Below are 20,037 nucleotides of genomic sequence, written 5' to 3' on the forward strand. Positions count from 1 at the left end.
GTATTTTTCAATATAAAATATAAGGAATAGTCTTGGGGGTTTTTACCTTCTTTTTCTGCCTCGAAGATCGTTTCCTCTTGCAGTAGATATTCAATAATAAATTGCTTGTTTTTTTTTTCTTGTGTTGATTACAGCAGATTTTCCCATCTAACGTATATGCTGCTAGGTTAACCTATTGAACTAGGTTGACTTATTAAAATGGTTCAACTTTAAAAAAATTGGTCCCTTATTAAGTTTTCATTTTTTAATTTTAGAGTAAATAATTGGGCTTTAAAATAAAAATAGAACTTGGGCGTAATATAATATTAGTATAGTATAATTTTTAAAGTAACATACATATGTATATATAGAGGTTTATAAAAGTTGGCGGCCATTTCGATTTGGAGGCCCTAGGCGACCGCTATGCCAGCCTATACTAAGAGTGGAAGTACTGACGGTCTACAAGACTCCAAGATACGATCCCAAATATAGACGATCAAGGTGTGTTATGAGCACATACGTTCAAAGTCAAATATATGCCTCTAAGACACTGAACCTGTCCAAAAATAATATTAGAAATTATAGAATGTATATGAAAGTAGTAGAAGAGAAGTACAGAGAATCAAACTCTAGTTGCGTGTCAAATGTGAAGGAGGAATAGCCTTTTACAAACATCCAATCCCCTTAAACAGAAAATTATAGCATTGAATATAAAAATACTAGCTGAAAATTAAGATATTATAACCCCACAATAAATAAAGAGGAATTTGGTCAAAAAAAATCAAAATTTAATTAAAAATTGAAAACAATAAAATTTTGAAAAACGTTTTAATACCAAGTCCCCTTCAAAGTTTTCAAAATTTCATAATAACAAAAGTTAGTCTAAATATACATATGGGTAACATAATACTAAGCAGTATGTGTAGGTGTCTTTTGGACTTCAACCTGCACTTAGTGAAGATAATATTCATTTGAGGATCCTAAGTTAACAAAGCATTGGACTCGGCACCTTTACATGTCTTGAAATTTGGATGGATTTTACATTGGCTAGCAATCTTTGTCATGCAATAAATATCTTTTTGAGCTAACTTTTCCAAGTAATGTAACTTTGTAAGTATGAATTCATTTTATCGGTCGAAGAAGATGGTGAAAGAAAATCATGAGAGAGAAATAAAGGAGAAGGAAAACGATCATCTTCTGCTTGCACTACACCTTGGATAAGAATTATCCGTCCAAGTATTATTACCATTTGTACTCTCCACTGATTTCCTCCATGTTGGTCTTTTGAACCCTTTTTTTGTTTTTTTTTGTTTCAATGTTAAATATATATATATATATATATATATATATATACACAATAAGACTTTTGGTATATACACTTTTGCATACTTCAATCGTCTAGCAAAGTTTTAAAAAAAAAAAAAATAACCAAATTTAAGTACTTTCTTGAAGTACCGTGTTTATTGATTTTGTTGGTCTTAATTAGATATTTTAATAATTTTTAATTTGTTTAATTTTTTTCAAGGATGATTTATGAATGAAGACTTGAAAAATAGACTGTTCGGATCATTGAAAAAAAATTCATAAGGTACCCTAAAAGGCATCTCTCAAATAAAATTATTCCTTCAAATAAGCTTATTTTAGGGACAACCTTATAGGGCCCACTCTATAATTGTATTTCACTAATCCAAACCATCTATTTTGTAGATATTCATTCAAAGATCATCTCTACAAAAAATCACTTGAATCCGATATCATTTGACCACTCAATTGAATTATTGAAATTTTAGTACTTTCTTAAAGCATTGTGTTTATTGATTTTATAGAACACAATTAGATGTCAAAAAGGTTTCCAATTTGTCTAATGTTTTTCAAGGATGATGTATGAATGTGGATTTAAAAAATAGATAGTTTGAATTGTTGAAAAAAATTTCTTAGAGAACCCTCAAAGGTGTCTCTCAAATAAAATTAATTGAGGGATCTCTCAACAGAATGGGAATATATATATATTTAAACTTTGCTTATGAAATATTCTCTAAAGAGAGTTTGAATGGTGAAAAGTGTTTTTACTTTTTTTTTTTATTGGTACGACAACGAAGTTGATAAATAAGTAAATCTTTAGTTCAAAGGAAATCATAATTTCTTTTTTCAAACAAAATATTATAAGTTTTTATGACTTTTGATTAATCATAACAAATGTTTATTAGAAACGAGGTTTCTTGTTATAAATAAAATGAAGAAAATAGAAGAAATTCTAAATGCGAACTTTTGCTTAAAATAAAATGATTTTTTAAATATGTATTATAAATTAAAAAAATTATTTTTTATATAAGCAATATTGAGGAAGGAGAAGTAAACCTATGACCTCGAGTGCAGGTATAAATGATTTTAAAGATTTGTGTTACAAATCTAATGCTCTTATTAATTTTATTTTTGAATTACATATAGAAAAGTTATAAGAGATAGAACCATTTACTTAATAATTAGATTTGGCCTACGGAGTGGACTTTAGACTAACTGACCTTATTTAAACAATCAAATAATGGGCCTTCAGCTTGTTGGACTCAATTGACTGAAATAATTATTTTATACATTTTTTTTAAATTCATATAATTCTTTTATTTTGAATTTCAAGTTTCAAACAAAGAGCCAAAAAGAAAAACCCTAATAGAGAAAAGTTTCAGCAGCCTCCTTGGGGTCCGCGGCCTCCATCCCTCTCCTGTCCTTCCCTCCCCTCCCCTCCCCCACCTTTGCTCCCTGCCCATCCACTCAAGGCCCTCTGTTTTGGCTAAGTTTGGTTCTTGCTGGACTATCTTGGTGACGATGTGGTAGCAAATCAGCTCTTATTTACGTAATTTGTGTTGCATTTTTTTTTATTGTAAAAATCAACTCATTTTCAAATTGTTGTGTGTTTGTGGTCTATACTTGTATTTTCTACTTGTGAGTGTTAAAAGGTTGTATTTGTAGTTGTAATTTGGTGCACTGAGGTATATATTTGAATTTTATTAAGGCTTTTTTGCCAAAATTTCTTAGGCCATGTGTGCCTATAATGGATGTACACCTTGTGGGTTTGCCGTTGCCGGTGGAATCCTCCGTATTATTTGGATTAACCTTTTGTAGTTACTATATTTCTATATTTATACTAACCCTATGTGATTATTTGTATTTGTATTGATCCTTATGACCGATAACCTTTAGACATGAATTATAAATGCAATCTACCGTTTTTCTATCACAATTTCAAGTTCATTAAATGATCGGCAGTTATTTGCAGAACCACAAGTACATGAATGGGGGCGAAGTACAGTCTAAAGGACATAGCAAATCTATTGGCCTCCATTAACTCTACATGTCAGTATTTCTTCGTATTAATTTACTATAATTTAAGTTTCTTTATTTCCAATAATTACTGATTTACAATTCCATTTTCTATCTTCTACACTCAGACAAAAAGAAAAAAGAAAAGAAAAAATTGATCAAAAGAAAGAAAAAACCAAACTATCAGCCATTTCTAATACCAAGTAAAAGACAAAAAGTGTGCCACCAAATTTCTAATAGATTGTTTTTCAACGCAAATCCGGATGGAGCCAATGAGGCGGATTTCCTATAGCCAACATGTATATTTGGAGCTGAGTCAATTTTTTATTTTGAGGGGGTTTTTTTTTTTTTTTTTCGTTAAAGACAAATTTTTGAGCTTAGTCTTCTTTACTCATTGCACACTTCACAGTTTCCGTAACACTACACAAAAAAGACAAAAAGCGAAATTTTCCCTTATCCGCTCAAAATTTTTTAAGATATCGCCTTTGTAAATATTTTATTTTATGGTTCTTTTTAGCAATGCTCCTTCAATTATAGACTTTGTTTCACTTTGCTTTCTGAAAGTTCAATTTGGTTTGAGCTCTTCTAATCTTTCAAACCATGTCGATGTGCCTTATCATGTCAATTTTGTTAAATTTAAGGGCATTTCTGTCCGTTCAAGTTAGGATTTAGTTTGAGCTACTTAAACTCTAATTGATTGACTCATTCTTCCTTTACTTTCACCATTTTCATTCTTTTTTCTTTTCATTTACAATATGATTTGAAGGGAAGAATTGGTAAAGTTAATTAGTGTTTAAGTTGGTCAAATCGAATCCTAACATATATATATATATATATATATTTTTTTTTTTATCAAAGAGAAACTTCATTAGATAGTCTTCAACAATACAATCAAAGACATGATATCTAAATGACTAATTCCACGAAGGCAACAAACTAACATGCTAAAAACAAAACAAAAGCGGACAAAAGCCGCACTAAAAGTAGTAGCCTACATCACCACAATTAAGAATAATCCAAACAAAACCCACAAACTTAACTTAACTGAAACCCAAAAGCCACTAAGGAGCCTAAATGAACCTTACCACCACCACCTGAAGAAGTATCGTCGCAACAATACTCACCACTGAATAAAATCTTGAAGTGATAATAAAATTTGTAAACGGATCTAAGGAAAACAAGGTTTCCAATGATCTACCTGCGTATAAGAGTGAACAAATGAAACAAAACAACAAACCTAACAAAGAACAATTGGGTGCTTTATAGCGAACTTCATCAAAATACGATGTAGAATCAATTTTAGAGAACATGAGCAGTGTTAGAGAACAAGTTTTGGGGGAACGATTTGATTGAGCATATAGCCAAAAAAGGGTGATGAGAACTTCAATCTGAGCATGGCTCAAAAGAAAATCTCCACAGAGGGCTTCTTATTTAAAACACCTCAGTGGACTTATTCACTAACCCAAAAGAAAAGGACGAGAAGAGAAGAGGAGGAGCAGTGACGCTTCTTCCTCCTCACCTCTATGGAGTTTTACTTTAGGACTCACAAACTAAATCCTAACTTAAATGCATAGAAATGCTCTTGAATTTGACAGACGAATTAACAAACTTAACGAAAGTGGACACATTGACACGCTTTGAAAGATTAGAGGGACTCAAAACCAATTTCAAAGTTGAATAAGGTCTATATAGTTCGTGGGGGGCATTGCTAAATTTTCACTTTATTTTAATGTTAACTTGTATTATCCACGAGTTTGTATTGGCAACTTTTGTGCCCAATATATTAAGGGAGCTAATTTTCCCACTCCACTTTTGTTCACTTAAACTTCCTTTTGTGGGAAATTGTATGTTCGCACACTTTTTTTGTCTACTTACACTCCCTTGTATGTTATAGTAAAAAGTTTTAAAAAAAATAAAAAGAAGTGTAAGTGGATAAAAGAAAAGTGGAAAAATAAGCACCCTGTTGATGCTTAAAAATGGTTCGGTACTTTTGTGCTCAACTTAGTGATGTTGGGCCTTCGATATACTTTTGGGCCTCAGTAGAGCACGTGATCTGCAAGATAACACAAGCTCGGTAAGACCTTTGGGCATCGGTGTGGTACCGGCCAAAGGCTCTCCGATGCTTAAGTAAGTACGGATTTAGCAGGATTGAACTGACAGATCAATAGGCAGTATGCCGTACGTTCTGATTACCTCCATTTTGGGGAATTGTGCTCTTTTTATAAACCTTAGGAAGTGTGCAAGTTGTGTAGATTTTCAATGTGGGACCGTAGACAACGATTGTGGGCCTGCCACGTGTCCGGAGAAAGGAGGTTGCCCTAATTGATGAATCGGTAGGCAGAGTGCCGAAGACAGACCATGGTCAGGCCCAATCTTGTAAACGTGTCTGGTCCTCATTGGCTGTTCATTTTGGTATAAACAAGAGTCCCCCCAAGTTCTCATCTGAGAGTTCTCGGGTGGGGACTTGATATTTTCTTCAGTGATCAAAATGTTGTCCTATTGTTCAGTAATTTAGTGGATGGAGGGGCTTAATCCTGGTCCCTTCGTGCATCTTCATTCAGAAGTAGACATCTGGGGATTCAGAAGGTCACTTCAAACGAGGAGTGATGGGATTGAAGGGCTCTTCGTCTCCTGCGCCTTGTGTGCTGTCAGATCATCCACAGAGCAAACGACACGTGGCGTATCCACTTATGCGGAGCGGCTCATTAATGCGCCGTTTGGTTTTTCAAGGCGTACCGTTGCGAACCCTCGCCCTATAAATAGGGATGACTCCGGAAGAGAAACTCACTTTGCATTTGTGAGTGAAGCAGGAGCTCTACTGAGATGATTTCCTGCTAGAGCTAACGGCAACCAAGGCAATTTCTGAGCAAACAGTTGGTAGTCAAGGCAATTTCCGACAAAGTCAATTGGCAGCTAAGGCGATTTTCGACGAAGGTGATCGGCAGTCCTCTTATTTGATACTATTACTCTATGCACGTCTCTCCTTGGCATGAACTAGACTGACCTTTAAGTAGGTTCCGTTCGGTAGTCTAGTTGCCATAGGTAGTGATGTAGGGATCGGTAGGCTAGTCTTTTGTATGGCCCTTAGTTTCCTTTTCTGTGTTTTGTAGATGTCTGATAGTGAGTCACTATTCGAGAGTGAGCCCAATGCATTCGACGGGGAGTCATCAGACGATCTGTTTGATACAAATAGCGAAGCCGTGAGCCTCGATGCCGAGGGTAGAGAAGATACTGATGTCGAAATACTCGGCGAATGCCCAAGCTCCGTTCCTACCCACGACATCGGGAAAGGGCTTATGACAAGGCAGCCAGTGTCGTTGGCTGTGGTATACTGTGACGGTAGTCATTTGAGCATGGGCTACACTGCGAGTTCCAGGTAGGGGACACTCGGGTGCCAGAGGAGCATACCAGTCATCAATCAGAGGCCTACACATCTGGCCGTGGAGAGCCATCTGCCGAACCCGCATCCCGGCCGAAAGTTACCATAGTTCATAGGGGGAACCCTAGGGTGCTTATGGGTGTCCCGAAGGAGAATCTATTTGGTGTAGATTATTTAGAGCCCAATAAGATTATCGAACGGGAGATAGCCCAGTATCGTGCTGAGTACTGCATCCCGTATTCGGTAAAGATGAGGATCCTGGGCCCTACCGAATCCCTCAGCAACCCTGACAACGGCGAGGTCGTCTTTTTCACGGATATTCTTCTGCAGGGGGTCCAGTTGCAGTTGCAACCTCCAATGCATAAGATCCTCGCCCAAATTGGGAATGCTCCAGGCCAGTACAACCCCAACTTTTGGGTGGCATTGATGGGGGTGGTCACGGTATTAGGCATCGCTGGGGAAGGAGAGCCTTCCTACGAGCTATTCTCCTATCTGTATAGCGTTACCAAGTCCAAGAGTGCCAATCACGGAGGTTGGGTCCAGGCTAGTTGTCTTAGGGCTTCAGAGCGGGGGCATTTTGTCAGTGCCATGCCGACTTCTTAGGAGTCCTGGAGGAATCGAAGGGTGCTCCTATCTGGCGATTGGGAGTCGCCATCGGGACGGCCCGTCCATTTCCACGTCCCTACCACCTTCCAAATAGCCGGTAGGTCAACATGCCGATCGGTAGGTCGATTGTTGTGCCTTTCCTTAGAGGTCTTAACCTTGTTTTGTTTTTGTTTGTTTCTTTTTATGTGCAGGCAAGCTGAAGCAACTGAGCCCCACTCAATCAGAGATTCGACAGATCGATAGGGTGAGGCTGAAAGCTCCTGCTGTTGACAGGGTGTACCCTCAGTTCCTCTTTACCGGGAACCTCCAACCTTGTCAGCCCTGTCGAGAGTAAGTGCACTTCACTTGCCTTGTATGTTCGCTTATATCATGTTGGTTGGTTATCGAATGTTCATTTTTGTACAGTGACAGATGCCAGCAGAACTGCCAAATCCAAGAGGATGAACGAATCTTCAAGAAGGCGACTCTTGTGCAGGCGACGGACGTCGATCCCGAGGAGTAGACTCTTGCCGAGCAGCTGCGGCAGTTGAACGGAGAGCCTATGCAGAAGAAAACTGCAGGGGCTGACTTAGCACCAAAGTGTGGGCAGCTACTGAGGACACGGCCTTGAAGGCGGTCGGGAAGCGGCCATTCACGATGGACCTTGACGCCGAGCCTATGCCCAAGCGTGGTCTGCAATCGGACATGCTGAAGGCTATCTTTTTCGTTGAAGATGACGAGGGCCTTGCTGAGCCTATCAACATTGCCTGCCCTTTGAAGACGATCCAGTTTGTGAGCCATATGATCCTTGGTTTCCAAATGGAATTGTCGAAGATGGAGGTGCTGCCAAAGAAGCTCCTTCGGGAAGAAGCCGGCTGTGCCTTCCGTCTCCAGGCCTTGGTAAGTTTCCTAATCCCCATGTGTGGCCGCCGTTCGCTTTCAGACTTTTTCTGACCTTTACTTTGTTTTTCAAGCATCGATGGACATGTGGCTGTACTTGAAGCAGGTCATCACTACTGCCGAGCGCGCCAAGAAGGCTTACGAGGATGGTCGTGCGAAGGTTGCTGAGGTAGGCAAGGCTCTCCAGGACCATGCTCACCTGCTAAAAGACAAACAAGCTACCGAACGGCAAGTTAAAGCTTCGGAGGCTAAGCTAACAGAGATGAGAGTGGTTCTGGAGGCCGCAGTATCAGTGGCGGGGGTTGTCGATGAGGCAAAGGCAGCTGTTCGAGTCGAACTGTGTGCCATTATTGGTGATGATTACATAGTGGATACCAAATCGACAGCAAATGTGAGTCTAGATGAAGTCTTCCAGCATAGCTGCTGTTATGATTGCCAGAGCTTCGGCCTCCACCCATTTGGTGAAATAATCCACAGCAACCACAATATACTTGACTTGGCCTTTGCCTTGCGGCATTGGACAGATCAAATCCAGTCCCCATTGGGTGAAAGGCCATGAGCTTACGATCGGTGTTAAAGGCTCAGCAGGGACGTGAGATATGTTGCCGAAGCGTTAGCATTTTGTCGCACCTCATTACTAATGTGTTTGTGTCCTGGTGCATAGTCGGCCAATAATACCCTTGCCGAAAGGTCTTATGTGCGAGCGATTGGGATCCAGAATGATTACCAAATAAGCCCCCGTGGATTTCTCGAAGGGCATAGTCCCCTTTTTTGGTGATGATGCATTTCAAATACGGTGTAGTATAGACGCATTTGTAGAGGACGTCGTTGATAACTGTGTATCTTGTTGATCAGTACCATAGCTTTCGGGCTTGTGACTTGTCAGAGGGCAGTGTACCGTTTGTTAGGAAACCGTAGATGGGAGACATCCACGTGTTTTCGTACCGTACGGTACATACCTCGGAAGTTGCCGTGCTAGCTTGAGATAGGATCTCCACTAGCACTTTTCTGCCGACCTTGTCATTGATTGCCGAAGCTAGTCGTGCCAGTGCATCGGCATGACTGTTTTCCGTCCTGGGGATCTGCCGAATCTCGTAAGCCTGAAATGCTTCGAGGAGTCGGTTTGTGGTTGATAGGTAGGCTATCATGGAGGCATCCCTAGCTGCGAAGTCTGCCGTTATTTGATTCACTATAAGCTGGGAGTCACTGTGAATGCTGATTTGTTTTGCTCTCATGCTCTTGGCGAGCAGAAGGACGGCCAAAAGAGCTTCATACTCGGCCTCGTTGTTGGAGGCTCTGAAATTAAATCGGAGGGCATATTCGACCTTGGCTCCATCTGGAGTAGTTAACACCAGACCAGCTCCACAACATTGTTGGCTTGCTGAGCCATCGACATGCAGAATCCATACGGGAACGGAAGGGTCGAAGTGTTCAGCATTCTGCTTGCCTGGTTCCCCGGCATCAGCGTCTGAACTGGCTGGCTCCGGTGCCACCGAAGGTGTAAGCTCAAAGATTAAGTCAGCGACGGCCTGCCCTTTCTTCACGGGTCTTAGTTTGAACTGTATGTCAAACTCTTCTAACTCAATTGCCCATTTGATTAATCGACCGAATGTTTCTGGTTTCTAGAGTACTTGCTGAAGCGGTTGGTTGGTTAAGACTGTAATTTCGTGCGCTTAGAAGTATGGGCGAAGTCTTTGAGCTGAGACTACGAGAGCCAAGGCTAACTGTTCCAGGGGAGGATACCAAAGCTCTGTGCTCTGGAGTGCCTTATTGACGTAGAAAATCGGTAATTCTGCCTTCTCTGGCTTCCGCATCAAGACCGAGCTGACGGCAGTGCTGGATACCGAAAAGTAGAGAAATAGAACTTCCCCAGGAAGTGGTTTTGACAATAGCGGTGCCCTGCTCATGTAGTTCTTTAAGTCTTGAAATGTTTTGTCGCATTCGGCAGTCCATGTGATATGTTGTTTGCCCCTTTTCAAGGCTTTAAGGAATGGTACACGCTTATCTGTAGCCTTGGAAATAAAGCGTGTTAATGCCGTGACTCGCCCGGTAAGGCTTTGAATGTCCTTCTGTGTCTTCGGCATTTCCATATCGATTATGGCCTTGATTTTCTCAGGATTTGGTTCGATCCCTCTCTGACTCATCCTAAAACCGAGAAACCTACTCGAAGACACACCGAAGGCGCACTTCGTTGGGTTTAGTCTCATTCGGTAGTCCTTTAGTATACCGAACATTAGGGCTAAGTTGTCTAGGTGCTCCCCTGCCATTTGGCTTTTTACCAACATATCATCGACATACACTTCCATGATGCTGCCGATATGTTTAGCAAAAATTCGGTTAACAAGTCTTTGGTATGTTGCTCACGCGTTCTTCAGGCCAAACGGCATGACATTGTAACAATACAATCCACGGTCAGCGATGAATGCCGTATGCTCACTATCGGCAGGGTTATGAATATCTAGTTGTATCCCGAATAGGTGTCCATGAAGCTCAGCAGCTCGTGACCGGTAGTTGCGTTCATGAGCTGGTCGATCCGGGGCAACGGGAAGCTATCCTTCGAACAGGCTTTGTTCAGTTCAGTATAGTCTTAGCACATTCGCCACCCGCCTTTCGCCTTGCGTACTATTACCGAGTTTGCTAGCCAAATAGAGTACGTTGCTTCCCTGATAAAGCCGATGGATTTTAGTTTATTAGCCTCGGTACTCGTGGATTTTTACGGTTTGACATCGTACAAACGGCGCTTTTGCCTCACAGGTTTGTAGGCAAGGGAGATGCTGAGCTTGTGGCTGATGACCTCAGGGGATATGCCTGGCATGTCATCATAAGACTAGGCATAAACCTCGGCATGGTGCCGCAGGAACTTGATAAACTGCATCCAGAGAGACGGGGCTAGTGTGATGCTGATCTTGATGCACCGATCAGGTTGCTCTTTGTCCAGTATCACCGTTTCTAGTTCTTCGGCGGGTTGTGCCTGCGGTGTTGGGGTTTCGTCCCTTGGGTCGTCAATGGGCCTGTTATCGTTCGGTGCCCCCAAGACAGACATGGTCTCCTTGGGAGGTTTAGTGGCTACTAACTTTAGTGTCGTCGCATAGCACGTCTGTGCACTGAGTTGGTCTCCTCGGATAGCCCCTGTGCCGTTGTACGTTGGTAATTTCATCAGCAGCATATGGGGCGACAGGTGCGCTTTGATTTCGATAAGTGTCGTTCGTCCGACTATGACGTTATATGCCGTCGGGCCATCGACGATAAGAAATTGGTCATAGGTCATTGATTTTCGAGGGGCAACGCCGAAGGCGATGGGTAGACTGACACTACTAACTGGCTGGACCAGATCCCCGGAGAAACTAAGTAGTGGTGTTATCTGCCGATTGACCCAGCTATCGGCTATTCCCATTCCTCTGAAAGCATCGGCAAAAATTACATTTACCGAACTTCCAGTGTCGGTCAATACCTGTCCTATATCGTCGTCAGTGATTTCAGCTCAAATAATTATGAGGTCATCATGGGGTAAAGGATCCCTTCTTCATCTTCTTCACAAAATGTGATGGGTTCCCACCCTACCTTTGGAACCTTGTGGTGCCGATCAGCTTCTATGCCGAAGACTTGAGGGTAGTGCGCAGCTCGTACATATTGCTTTACCGATTGATTGGACATAACCTCTAGTGTGGGACCTCCGCTGATGGTGCTGATCATATTAATCTGTCGATTTGCTTTTGGGACCGGTGCCTGTGGCGGTCTGGCGATGTACTGATCTAGCTTCCCTTCCCGAATTAAACGTTCGACGATTTTCCTTAGGCTTATGCACTCCTCAGTGTTATGACTGTTGTGCTGGTGGTATCAGCAGAATTTGCCAATATCCCGATTGTCCTGCCGATTCGGCTTTCGATGGTTCGGCTTGGGTATTATCTCATTTTCGTTCATCAAAACGGCCTCGTAGGTGGTATTCAGCAGGGTAAATACTTCCTGACTGTGGTCGTAATTCAATAAGGGCGCCCGGTGGTTGTGTAACTTTATTTTCCTTTCCCTTTCTTTGAGTGCCCCTGCCGAGCGTCTCAGTCATCTTTCCATTTGTGCCATGAGGAGGATTCGCCAGTTCTTCTAGGGGCGTATGGAGATTCTTGCCCTGGGTAACTCTTCAACGCCGGTTCTTCCTACCGAGCCGAAGGCCCAGACTTTGAGTTGAAACACTCGGCCTTGGCATGAATTGCCGCTTACTTCATCAGCTCATCATAGGTGCGCCAGTTGCTACTGTGCACGAGGTACCGAAAGTGTGAGGACCGAAGGTCATTCTTGAAGGTGCCGTAGGCTGCCCTGTCGTCCGTTTTTGGACACCTCGAGTACTCATGACTGAAGCCTGCAGCATATTCTCTCAGGGGCTCATCTTCTCTTTGCTAAATCGTGTACAGATCATCCCAGAATACAGACGGTCCGTCTGAATCATAAAGTGGTTAAGGAAAATCTGCTTTAACTCGTCGAAGGAGTCTACCATTCCTGGCTCTAGACGGTAGAACCAATTCAATGCCACCCCCGTAAGCGCGGACGGAAACAACATGCATTGCCCTTCGTCGCTGAGTCCCTTGCATCCTATTGCCGATTGGAAGTAATAGAGATGCATTAAGGGATCTTCCACCTCAGTGTAGAACGGTATACGTAGAGGCTGTATGTCTCTGTCCTGCTGTGAGCGCTTGATTCATTCAGTAAATGGTCCTGGCTGAAGCTTTCCCCAGTCCGGTTCCTGAGAAAGAACTCGGTCTTTTTGCATCTTCTGGACTTTCTGAAAAAGGAGTCAGACGACGGGATCTCGACCAGGTATTTCCTGGGAGCCATAGTCCTCCGAACGTCTCTGTGGGCTTACCGGCCTGGCCTCCGAATACCTCGTTGGCGTTGCCGAACGGTAGGTAGGCTTGCTGGTATTGGAAGGGACATACTTAGAGTCTGATTCGGGGGTGGATTGTAAGCCTCGAACTTTCCGAATCGGTGGCTTGCCTCCCAAAACCTTCAATCGTGAGTCTTGGAGTCGAGCATTGACTCTGATCGGAGATCGTTGTCTGCCGACCTCCTTGTCGTTAAGACGATGACGGTAATCGGCATAAACTTTATTCGGTAGATGGGGCTGATCTCTGGGTGTCGGAACTACCAACTGGTTGGAGGAAGCAGACGTTGCCTTTGCCCCTTCCTGCCCTTCTTCTGCCGACTAGGAGTCTGCAGACTCTGGGACGATTGGGTGGTTTGGATATTCTGCGTTTGCTGTTGATTGAGCAACTGCTGGGTTTATTCCACTTTGGACGATATGTGGTTGTTATGTTCTTGCAACTTAGCCATGTTCTGCCGAAGAGAAGTGATTTGGGCCAGAAGCTCGGCTTCGGCGGTGAGTTGCATAATGGGCGAATTGCCGAACAGAGTGCATGGGGGCAGCGCTGGGCTAGCTCCACCCTGCATTCCGAATGGTAACCCCTCTTCGGGCGGAAATACTGGTACTGAAGTGGTCCCCATGTGTTCTAGGGTGGTGGGCTGATTCAGATCTTCTTCGCTTCACACAAACGACGCCAAACTGTTGATGCTTAAAAATGGTTCGGTACTTTTCTGCTCAACTTAGTGATGTTGGGCCTTCGATATACTTTTGGACCTCGGTAAAGCACGTGATCTGCAAGATAACACATGCTCGGTAAGACCTTTAGGTACCGGTGTGGTACCGGTCGAAGGCTCTCCGATGCTTAAGTAAGTACGGATTTAGCAAGATTGAACTGACAGATCAATAGGCAGTATACCGTAAGTTCTGATTACCTCCATTTTGGGGAATTGTGCTTCTTTTATAAACCTTAGGAGGTGTGCAAGTTGTGTAGATTTTTGATGTGGGACTGTAGACATCGATTGTGGACCTGCCACGTGTCCGGAGAAAGGGGGTTGCCCTAATCGATGAATCGGTAGGCAAGGTGCCGAAGACAGACCATGGTCAGACCCAATCTTGTCCACGTGTCTGGCCCTCATTGGCTGTTCATTTTGGTATAAACACACCCTATAATAAAGGAGTGTATTAACTTTTTTTATTTTTTATTTTTTTAATAGTGTATGTTGTGTATGAAAGATATATATGTGGACGTGATATCTCTGAAAATGAAGGCACATGAAATTTCCTCGATATCTCTTGGAATTCAGGGCCATTGAGTCCAATCCAATAATTTAGATGGGAACAATAAAACTACCAACAGAAGTTAAAACTAGATCATGGTGGTAAAAATATCTCGAATATTATATATGTATACTGCCAAGAGAACAGATGTAATGTAGATCTAGATTTGCTATAAAGTTTATATCTCTCGTAGTATTTTGAATCACACACAGTACCCTAAGAGCTAGGAATTAAGATAGAAAAGAGAGAGAAATAGAAAATGGATGGCGTTGGAGTAGAAGTTAGCAAGAGGCCTCATGCTGTGTGTCTCCCATTCCCAGCTCAAGGTCACATAAGCCCAATGATGAAGTTAGCAAAGCTCCTACATCACAGAGGCTTTCACATAACCTTTGTCAACAGTGAGGACAACCACAAACGCATTCTCAAATCCCGAGGCCCGTCCCCCCTCCACGTCTCCCAGGACTTCAGTTTTGAAGCCATCCCCGATGGTCTGCCCCCTACAGACGCTAACGCTACGCAAGACATCCCGTCTCTTTGCGACTCCACAAGCAAGACTTGCTTAGGACCATTTCGCAACCTGCTGGCTAACCTTAGTCTTCACAAGGCTCTCCCAACGGTGACCTGTATTGTCTCCAATGGTGTCATGTCATTTGCCATGAAAGCTGATGAAGATCTTGGAATTCCGGTGGCTCTGTTCTGGACTGCAAGTTCATGCGGCTTCATGGGCTACACGCAGTACCGCCAACTTATTGACAAAGGTCTTACACCACTCAGAGGTACATGTTATGTTACATGAAAAATAAAGGGCACGAATTAATACAGTAAAATTGAAATTTTGTGATATTATTATTTGTATTGGTTTGGTTGATATATGAAAAGCAATTAAAATTAAGGGACTGGCAAACTATTATATTCATCATTCACCCTCCTTACGACCCAGAAAAAAAAAGAAGGTTCACCCCACTTTATTTTTTTAATTATTTTTCATCTCTTTTATCCATGCAATTTTCATTCCCAAAAGCCTTATGAAAATGAGATTGAAAACTTAATACTACTCCTCTCTGTTTTCCTCCTTATTTATATTGGCATCCTCACGGTAATAACATACGGATCCGGATGATAGAAGAACTGTATATATATAATATATACAGTCCCCTTCTATTCAAGGACCACTCAAATAATTTTATTTGAGAGACATCCTTTAGGGTTCCCTACAAAAAAAATTTCAACGGTCCAAACAATCTATTTTTCAAGTCTACATTCATAGATCATCCTTGCAAAAAATTAGACAAATCAGAACCGTTTCTGTATACAATTGTGTCCTACAAAATCAATGAACACGGTGCTTCAAGAAAGTACTAAAATTTCAATAATTCTTGAATAGTCAAATGATATCGGATTCAAGTGATTTTTTTGTAAAGATGATCTTTAAATAAGTATCTACAAAATAGATAGTTGGGATTAGTGAAATATAATATGGAGTGAGCCCTACGAGGGTATCCCTCAAATAAGCTAATTTGAGGGATCTCTCAATAGAAACTCTCTGTATATTATATATATTGCTTTTATTGTTTTCTTGTTAACTTCGGAAGTGATATGGTTCTCATCTAACAAATTATGTGATGCTCTGAAGCCCACGTCGGTAATTTGATGGGAAAGATGGCCATTACAATAAGGTTTACAAAACTATTAGATTGCATCCTTAATTTTTTTTTTTGTCACTCGTGGTCCACAAGGTTAGTATGTGTCATCACAAATGGTCTCTGCCGTTAGGTTCCGTAAAAAATTCCATTAGGTTATTGACATGTGTCACTGGATGATTGAGCGACACGGTGCGGCGGAAGCGAAACACACATTTCACCACTCAAAGCATACCTGTGAGGCCCAGAATCCCTTTCGGATCCCAGTCAGCCTTCTCCCACTTCATGATATTCATGACTCTCACAACTCCGCGAGAGGTTCACCTTCAAGTGTCATCTTCCACTAGACAACGAGTCACACTACCTTGTGACAATACAATCACTCCGCATCCGGCAATGAACCCTTGACGCCCATACATCAAGCGTTGCATAAGACACGCCAACTGCATCGACCACGTCGCATGCTTTACTCATGTCTCGTTCATGTCCAAGTCAAGACATAGCGATCCAACACACCATTGATTTACCCACACTTCTGTCGGTCATTTCTTTAGCGTCCACGATAGCCCACATCCTCAAGCTATACACGCAAGTTCTTATGCTTGCATGTCGCCTAAGCCTTGGCAACATATGTATTTCGAATGTCCCACATAACCATCTATGCATTGCATGGGGTCGCAACCCATGCGTACTGACATCTGAATATCTTCCTTCAATATTAGACAAGGCCGAATCCAAGCCAAGTCCATCGAGTATTGTCAAATGTCTCGCTAGCCGATGGCATAGCGAATGCCATATGTTGACCTCACTCTTTCCAACGATGCGCAATACGAACGGCCTCGCGTGATCGTATTGTCCTCGGGAATTCCTTTCCCTCGGAGACACAGATTATCCTTCAACAATCTTATGCCTGCCTTTATGACTACGTCCAATGTCATAAGGATGCTTGCTTAGTGCCACAAGGGTGTAAGCACCAGGGGCGGTGGAGAGCATGACACCATGTCATCCCCTATATAGCATTTTATACATTTAGCATTCTGCAAGGAGAGAACATCACCTATGTACGAGGAGTCATAATTGGGCATAACTCCTTCGTACGAACTCCGAATGGCGAACCGTCAGTTGCGTTTCCTTCGTCTCAACATCACGAACATTTGGTATTATTGGTTGCCCCAAGATCCTCCTGTAACCTTCAGAAATACCTAAAATACCCTTCACAAGTGCAACCCACCTAACACCAACCATTCTAGCTCTTAAGCTCTCACCCGTCCACACTTAGACTGCCTCATAAACGCATAGATGTCCCAACGGAGTCATGGTAGCACTTGTTTATATGCGATCCATGACACACGACATACATATATATCACGAAATATCCCTGAGGTTCACACACTTATCACAAATGGTCCCTACGAATTTTTAAAATTTTTTCATTTCAAATTCAAATTTTAGTTTTCTTTTTAAAATTTTTTCATTTCAAATTCAAATTTTAGTTTTCTTTTTAAAATTATTTATAAATGAAAAAACCATTCATAGAAGGATTTTAATCTTGAGGATCATTTATGAACCGGAAACCCTTAGTTTTTTCATTTTTAAATTTTATGAATTTTAAATTATTTTAAAAAAATTCCATTAGTTTGTTGATGTGGCATATATATGGAGCCCACATCTACAATAATATAGTGTCACATGTATTTAAAATATAATATGTATTTATAAATAATTTAAAATAAAATTTGAAAAAGAAAACCAAAATTTTATGAATTTTAAATATAAAAAATTAAAAAATTTCGTAGTGGCCATTTGTGATAGGTGGGTGAACCTCAGGGATGTTTTGTGATATATATATACAGAGAGCTTCCATTAAGGAATCCCTCAAAAAGCGCTCAAATTCCTTCATCGTCCCTGGCTTCGATGATCAACCCCTGGCACATTTAGGTTTTGATCTTCTCCAAACCGTCTATTTTGTATATACATATTCAAAGATCATCTCTACAAAAAATCACTTGAATCCGATATAATTTGACCATTCTATTGAGTTATTGAAATTTTAGTACTTTCTTGAAGCACCGTGTTCATTGATTTTGTAGGACACAATTGGATGTTGAAACGGTTTCTGATTTGTCTAATTTTTTGTAAGGATGATCTATGAATGAAGACCTAAAAAATAGATGATTTGGATCATTGGAAAAAAAATTATAGAGTACCCTAAAGGGCGTCCCTCAAATAAAATTATTTGAGGGATCCCTCAGTAGAAGGGGACTGTATATATATATATATATGTATGTTATGTTATCAAACTAACGGAGTTTTTGACGGAACCTAATGGCAGGGACTATTTGTGATTACACATACTAACCTTGAGGACCACGAATGACACAAAAATATATTAAGGATGCATTCTAATAGTTTTGTAAATCTTAAGGATGTTTTGTGATAATAAGCTAAATATTAAGCCTATAAGAAAGAATTCTTATATCTTTGTTATTTAATTTGGGATATAGAAATGGTAAGCAGCTATGACAAATTCTATATATGCTTTTTCAGGAGAGGCTTCTCTAACAAACGGGTATTTGGACACCACGATAGACTGGATTCCAGGAATGAAGGATTCGTCCGAAAGATCTCCCAAGCTTTGTACGTACCACAGATGCAGAAGACATGATGCTAAGCTTCGCCATGGAAGAGGTAGAAAGAGCTTCTACTGTCATCGTAAACACTTATGACACATTGGAATATAAAGTGTTGGAGGCTCTTTCTTCAATGTTTCCTCCAATTTGCACCATTGGCCCCAATCACTTGCTTGTGAACAAGATTGTTCCCCAGAATGCTATATCGTCATCGATCGGTTCCAGCCTTTGGAAAGAAGAGCCTGAGTGCCTACAATGGCTGGATTCCAAGGAACCCGACTCGGTGGATTATGTTAATTTTGGGAGCATTACTGTTATGACACCCCAACAGCTTGTTGAGTTTGCTTGGGGTCTTGCTAATAGCAAAAAGCCCTTTTTGTGAACTATTAGGCCTGACCTTGTGAAGGGTGACGCTGCTATTCTCCCATCGGAATTTGCCCAAGAAACGAAACAAAGAGGTTTGTTGGTCAGTTGGGCACCACAAGAGGAAGTTCTGAACCAACCACCCATCTATAGGAGGATTCTTGACACACGGTGGCTGGAACTCCACCATTGAGAGCTTGAGTGCTGGAGTGCCAATGGTTATATGGCCGTTCTTCGCGGACCGGCAGACGAACTGTTGGTTCTCGTGCACTCAGTGGGGAGTTGGCTTGGAGATTGATAGCAATGTGAAGAGGAGTGAAGTGGAGAAGCTTGTGAGAGAATTAATGTCGGGTGAGAAAGGGAAAGAGATGAGAAAGAACGCCATGGAGTGGAAGCGAAAGGCAGAGGAAGCTACTGGTCCAAGGGGTTCTTCATTACTGAATTTGGAGAAGTTGGTTAAAGATGTACTGCTGCAGCCATTAAAACCCTAGTAGCTAGAGAGATAATCAACCCTGATCCAGGGGGTTCTATGTTGTTATTTTCTCACACCTCAGCTTATGTTTTTGTTTTTGTTTTTCATTTTTTATCAATGGCTAAGGGCTTTGAACTTTGCAATTTGTTTTATAGAAAAGTAGTGTGTGCTTCCCGTACTTATAAATCAGTGGCAAGTATTGCCATCTACAATAATTGTTTTGGCATTTGAGTTGCATTTTTTCTTCCTTGTTTAGTGTATCGAAAGATCAAAAGGCATCTCTCAAAACAAAACAAAAAACAAAAGCTCAAAAGGCCAATATATCAACGAAGACTTGATTAGGATACTTGTTGGAGTTTGAAAGCAAATGAAGTATTTTTGTCGCACAACGAATTTTTACAGTTTTGCAAGTGTCTTTAACAAAACATGCTCAAGCGGGTTTTCTCTAACAGAAAGTGCTTGAGCGGGATATTTCTTAAAAAAAAGCACTCAAGCTGGTTTTCTCTAACAAAAAGTACTCAAGCTGATTTTATTTGAGAGTTGGGCCCGAAAAATAATTTAATTATTTTTGGACAAACCACACAAAACCCCCAACCTATAAGGTCATTTCAAGTTCATACCCAATTTTAGGGACATTTACG

At 41.4% G+C, this 20,037-nt stretch overlaps 1 protein-coding gene and 1 pseudogene across 1 annotated transcript; one reads left to right on the top strand and one right to left on the bottom strand.

Moving 5' to 3' along the window:
- Nucleotides 9,013-10,428, bottom strand: LOC109950835. Its single transcript, XM_020570975.1, has 2 exons — nt 9,871-10,428; nt 9,013-9,720 (listed from the first exon to the last, which is right to left on the bottom strand). The coding sequence occupies exons 1-2, from the start codon at nt 10,426-10,428 to the stop codon at nt 9,013-9,015; spliced, it is 1,266 nt and encodes a 421-aa protein (XP_020426564.1).
- On the top strand, nt 14,551-19,641 carry LOC18766463 (annotated as a pseudogene).

Source organism: Prunus persica, chromosome G8 (assembly GCF_000346465.2).
Source record: "Prunus persica cultivar Lovell chromosome G8, Prunus_persica_NCBIv2, whole genome shotgun sequence".
Classification (NCBI taxonomy): domain Eukaryota; kingdom Viridiplantae; phylum Streptophyta; class Magnoliopsida; order Rosales; family Rosaceae; genus Prunus; species Prunus persica.

What these genes read in the sequence shown, in the direction of transcription:
- LOC109950835 (XM_020570975.1), bottom strand. Translation starts at nt 10,428, where the DNA reads ATGGCAGGGGAGCACCTAGACAACTTAGCCCTAATGTTCGGTATACTA. An exon ending in AACAGTTAGCCTTGGCTCTC is followed by an intron (nt 9,721 to 9,870) that starts GTAGTCTCAGCT and finishes TTTGACATACAG; the next exon opens with TTCAAACTAAGACCCGTGAA.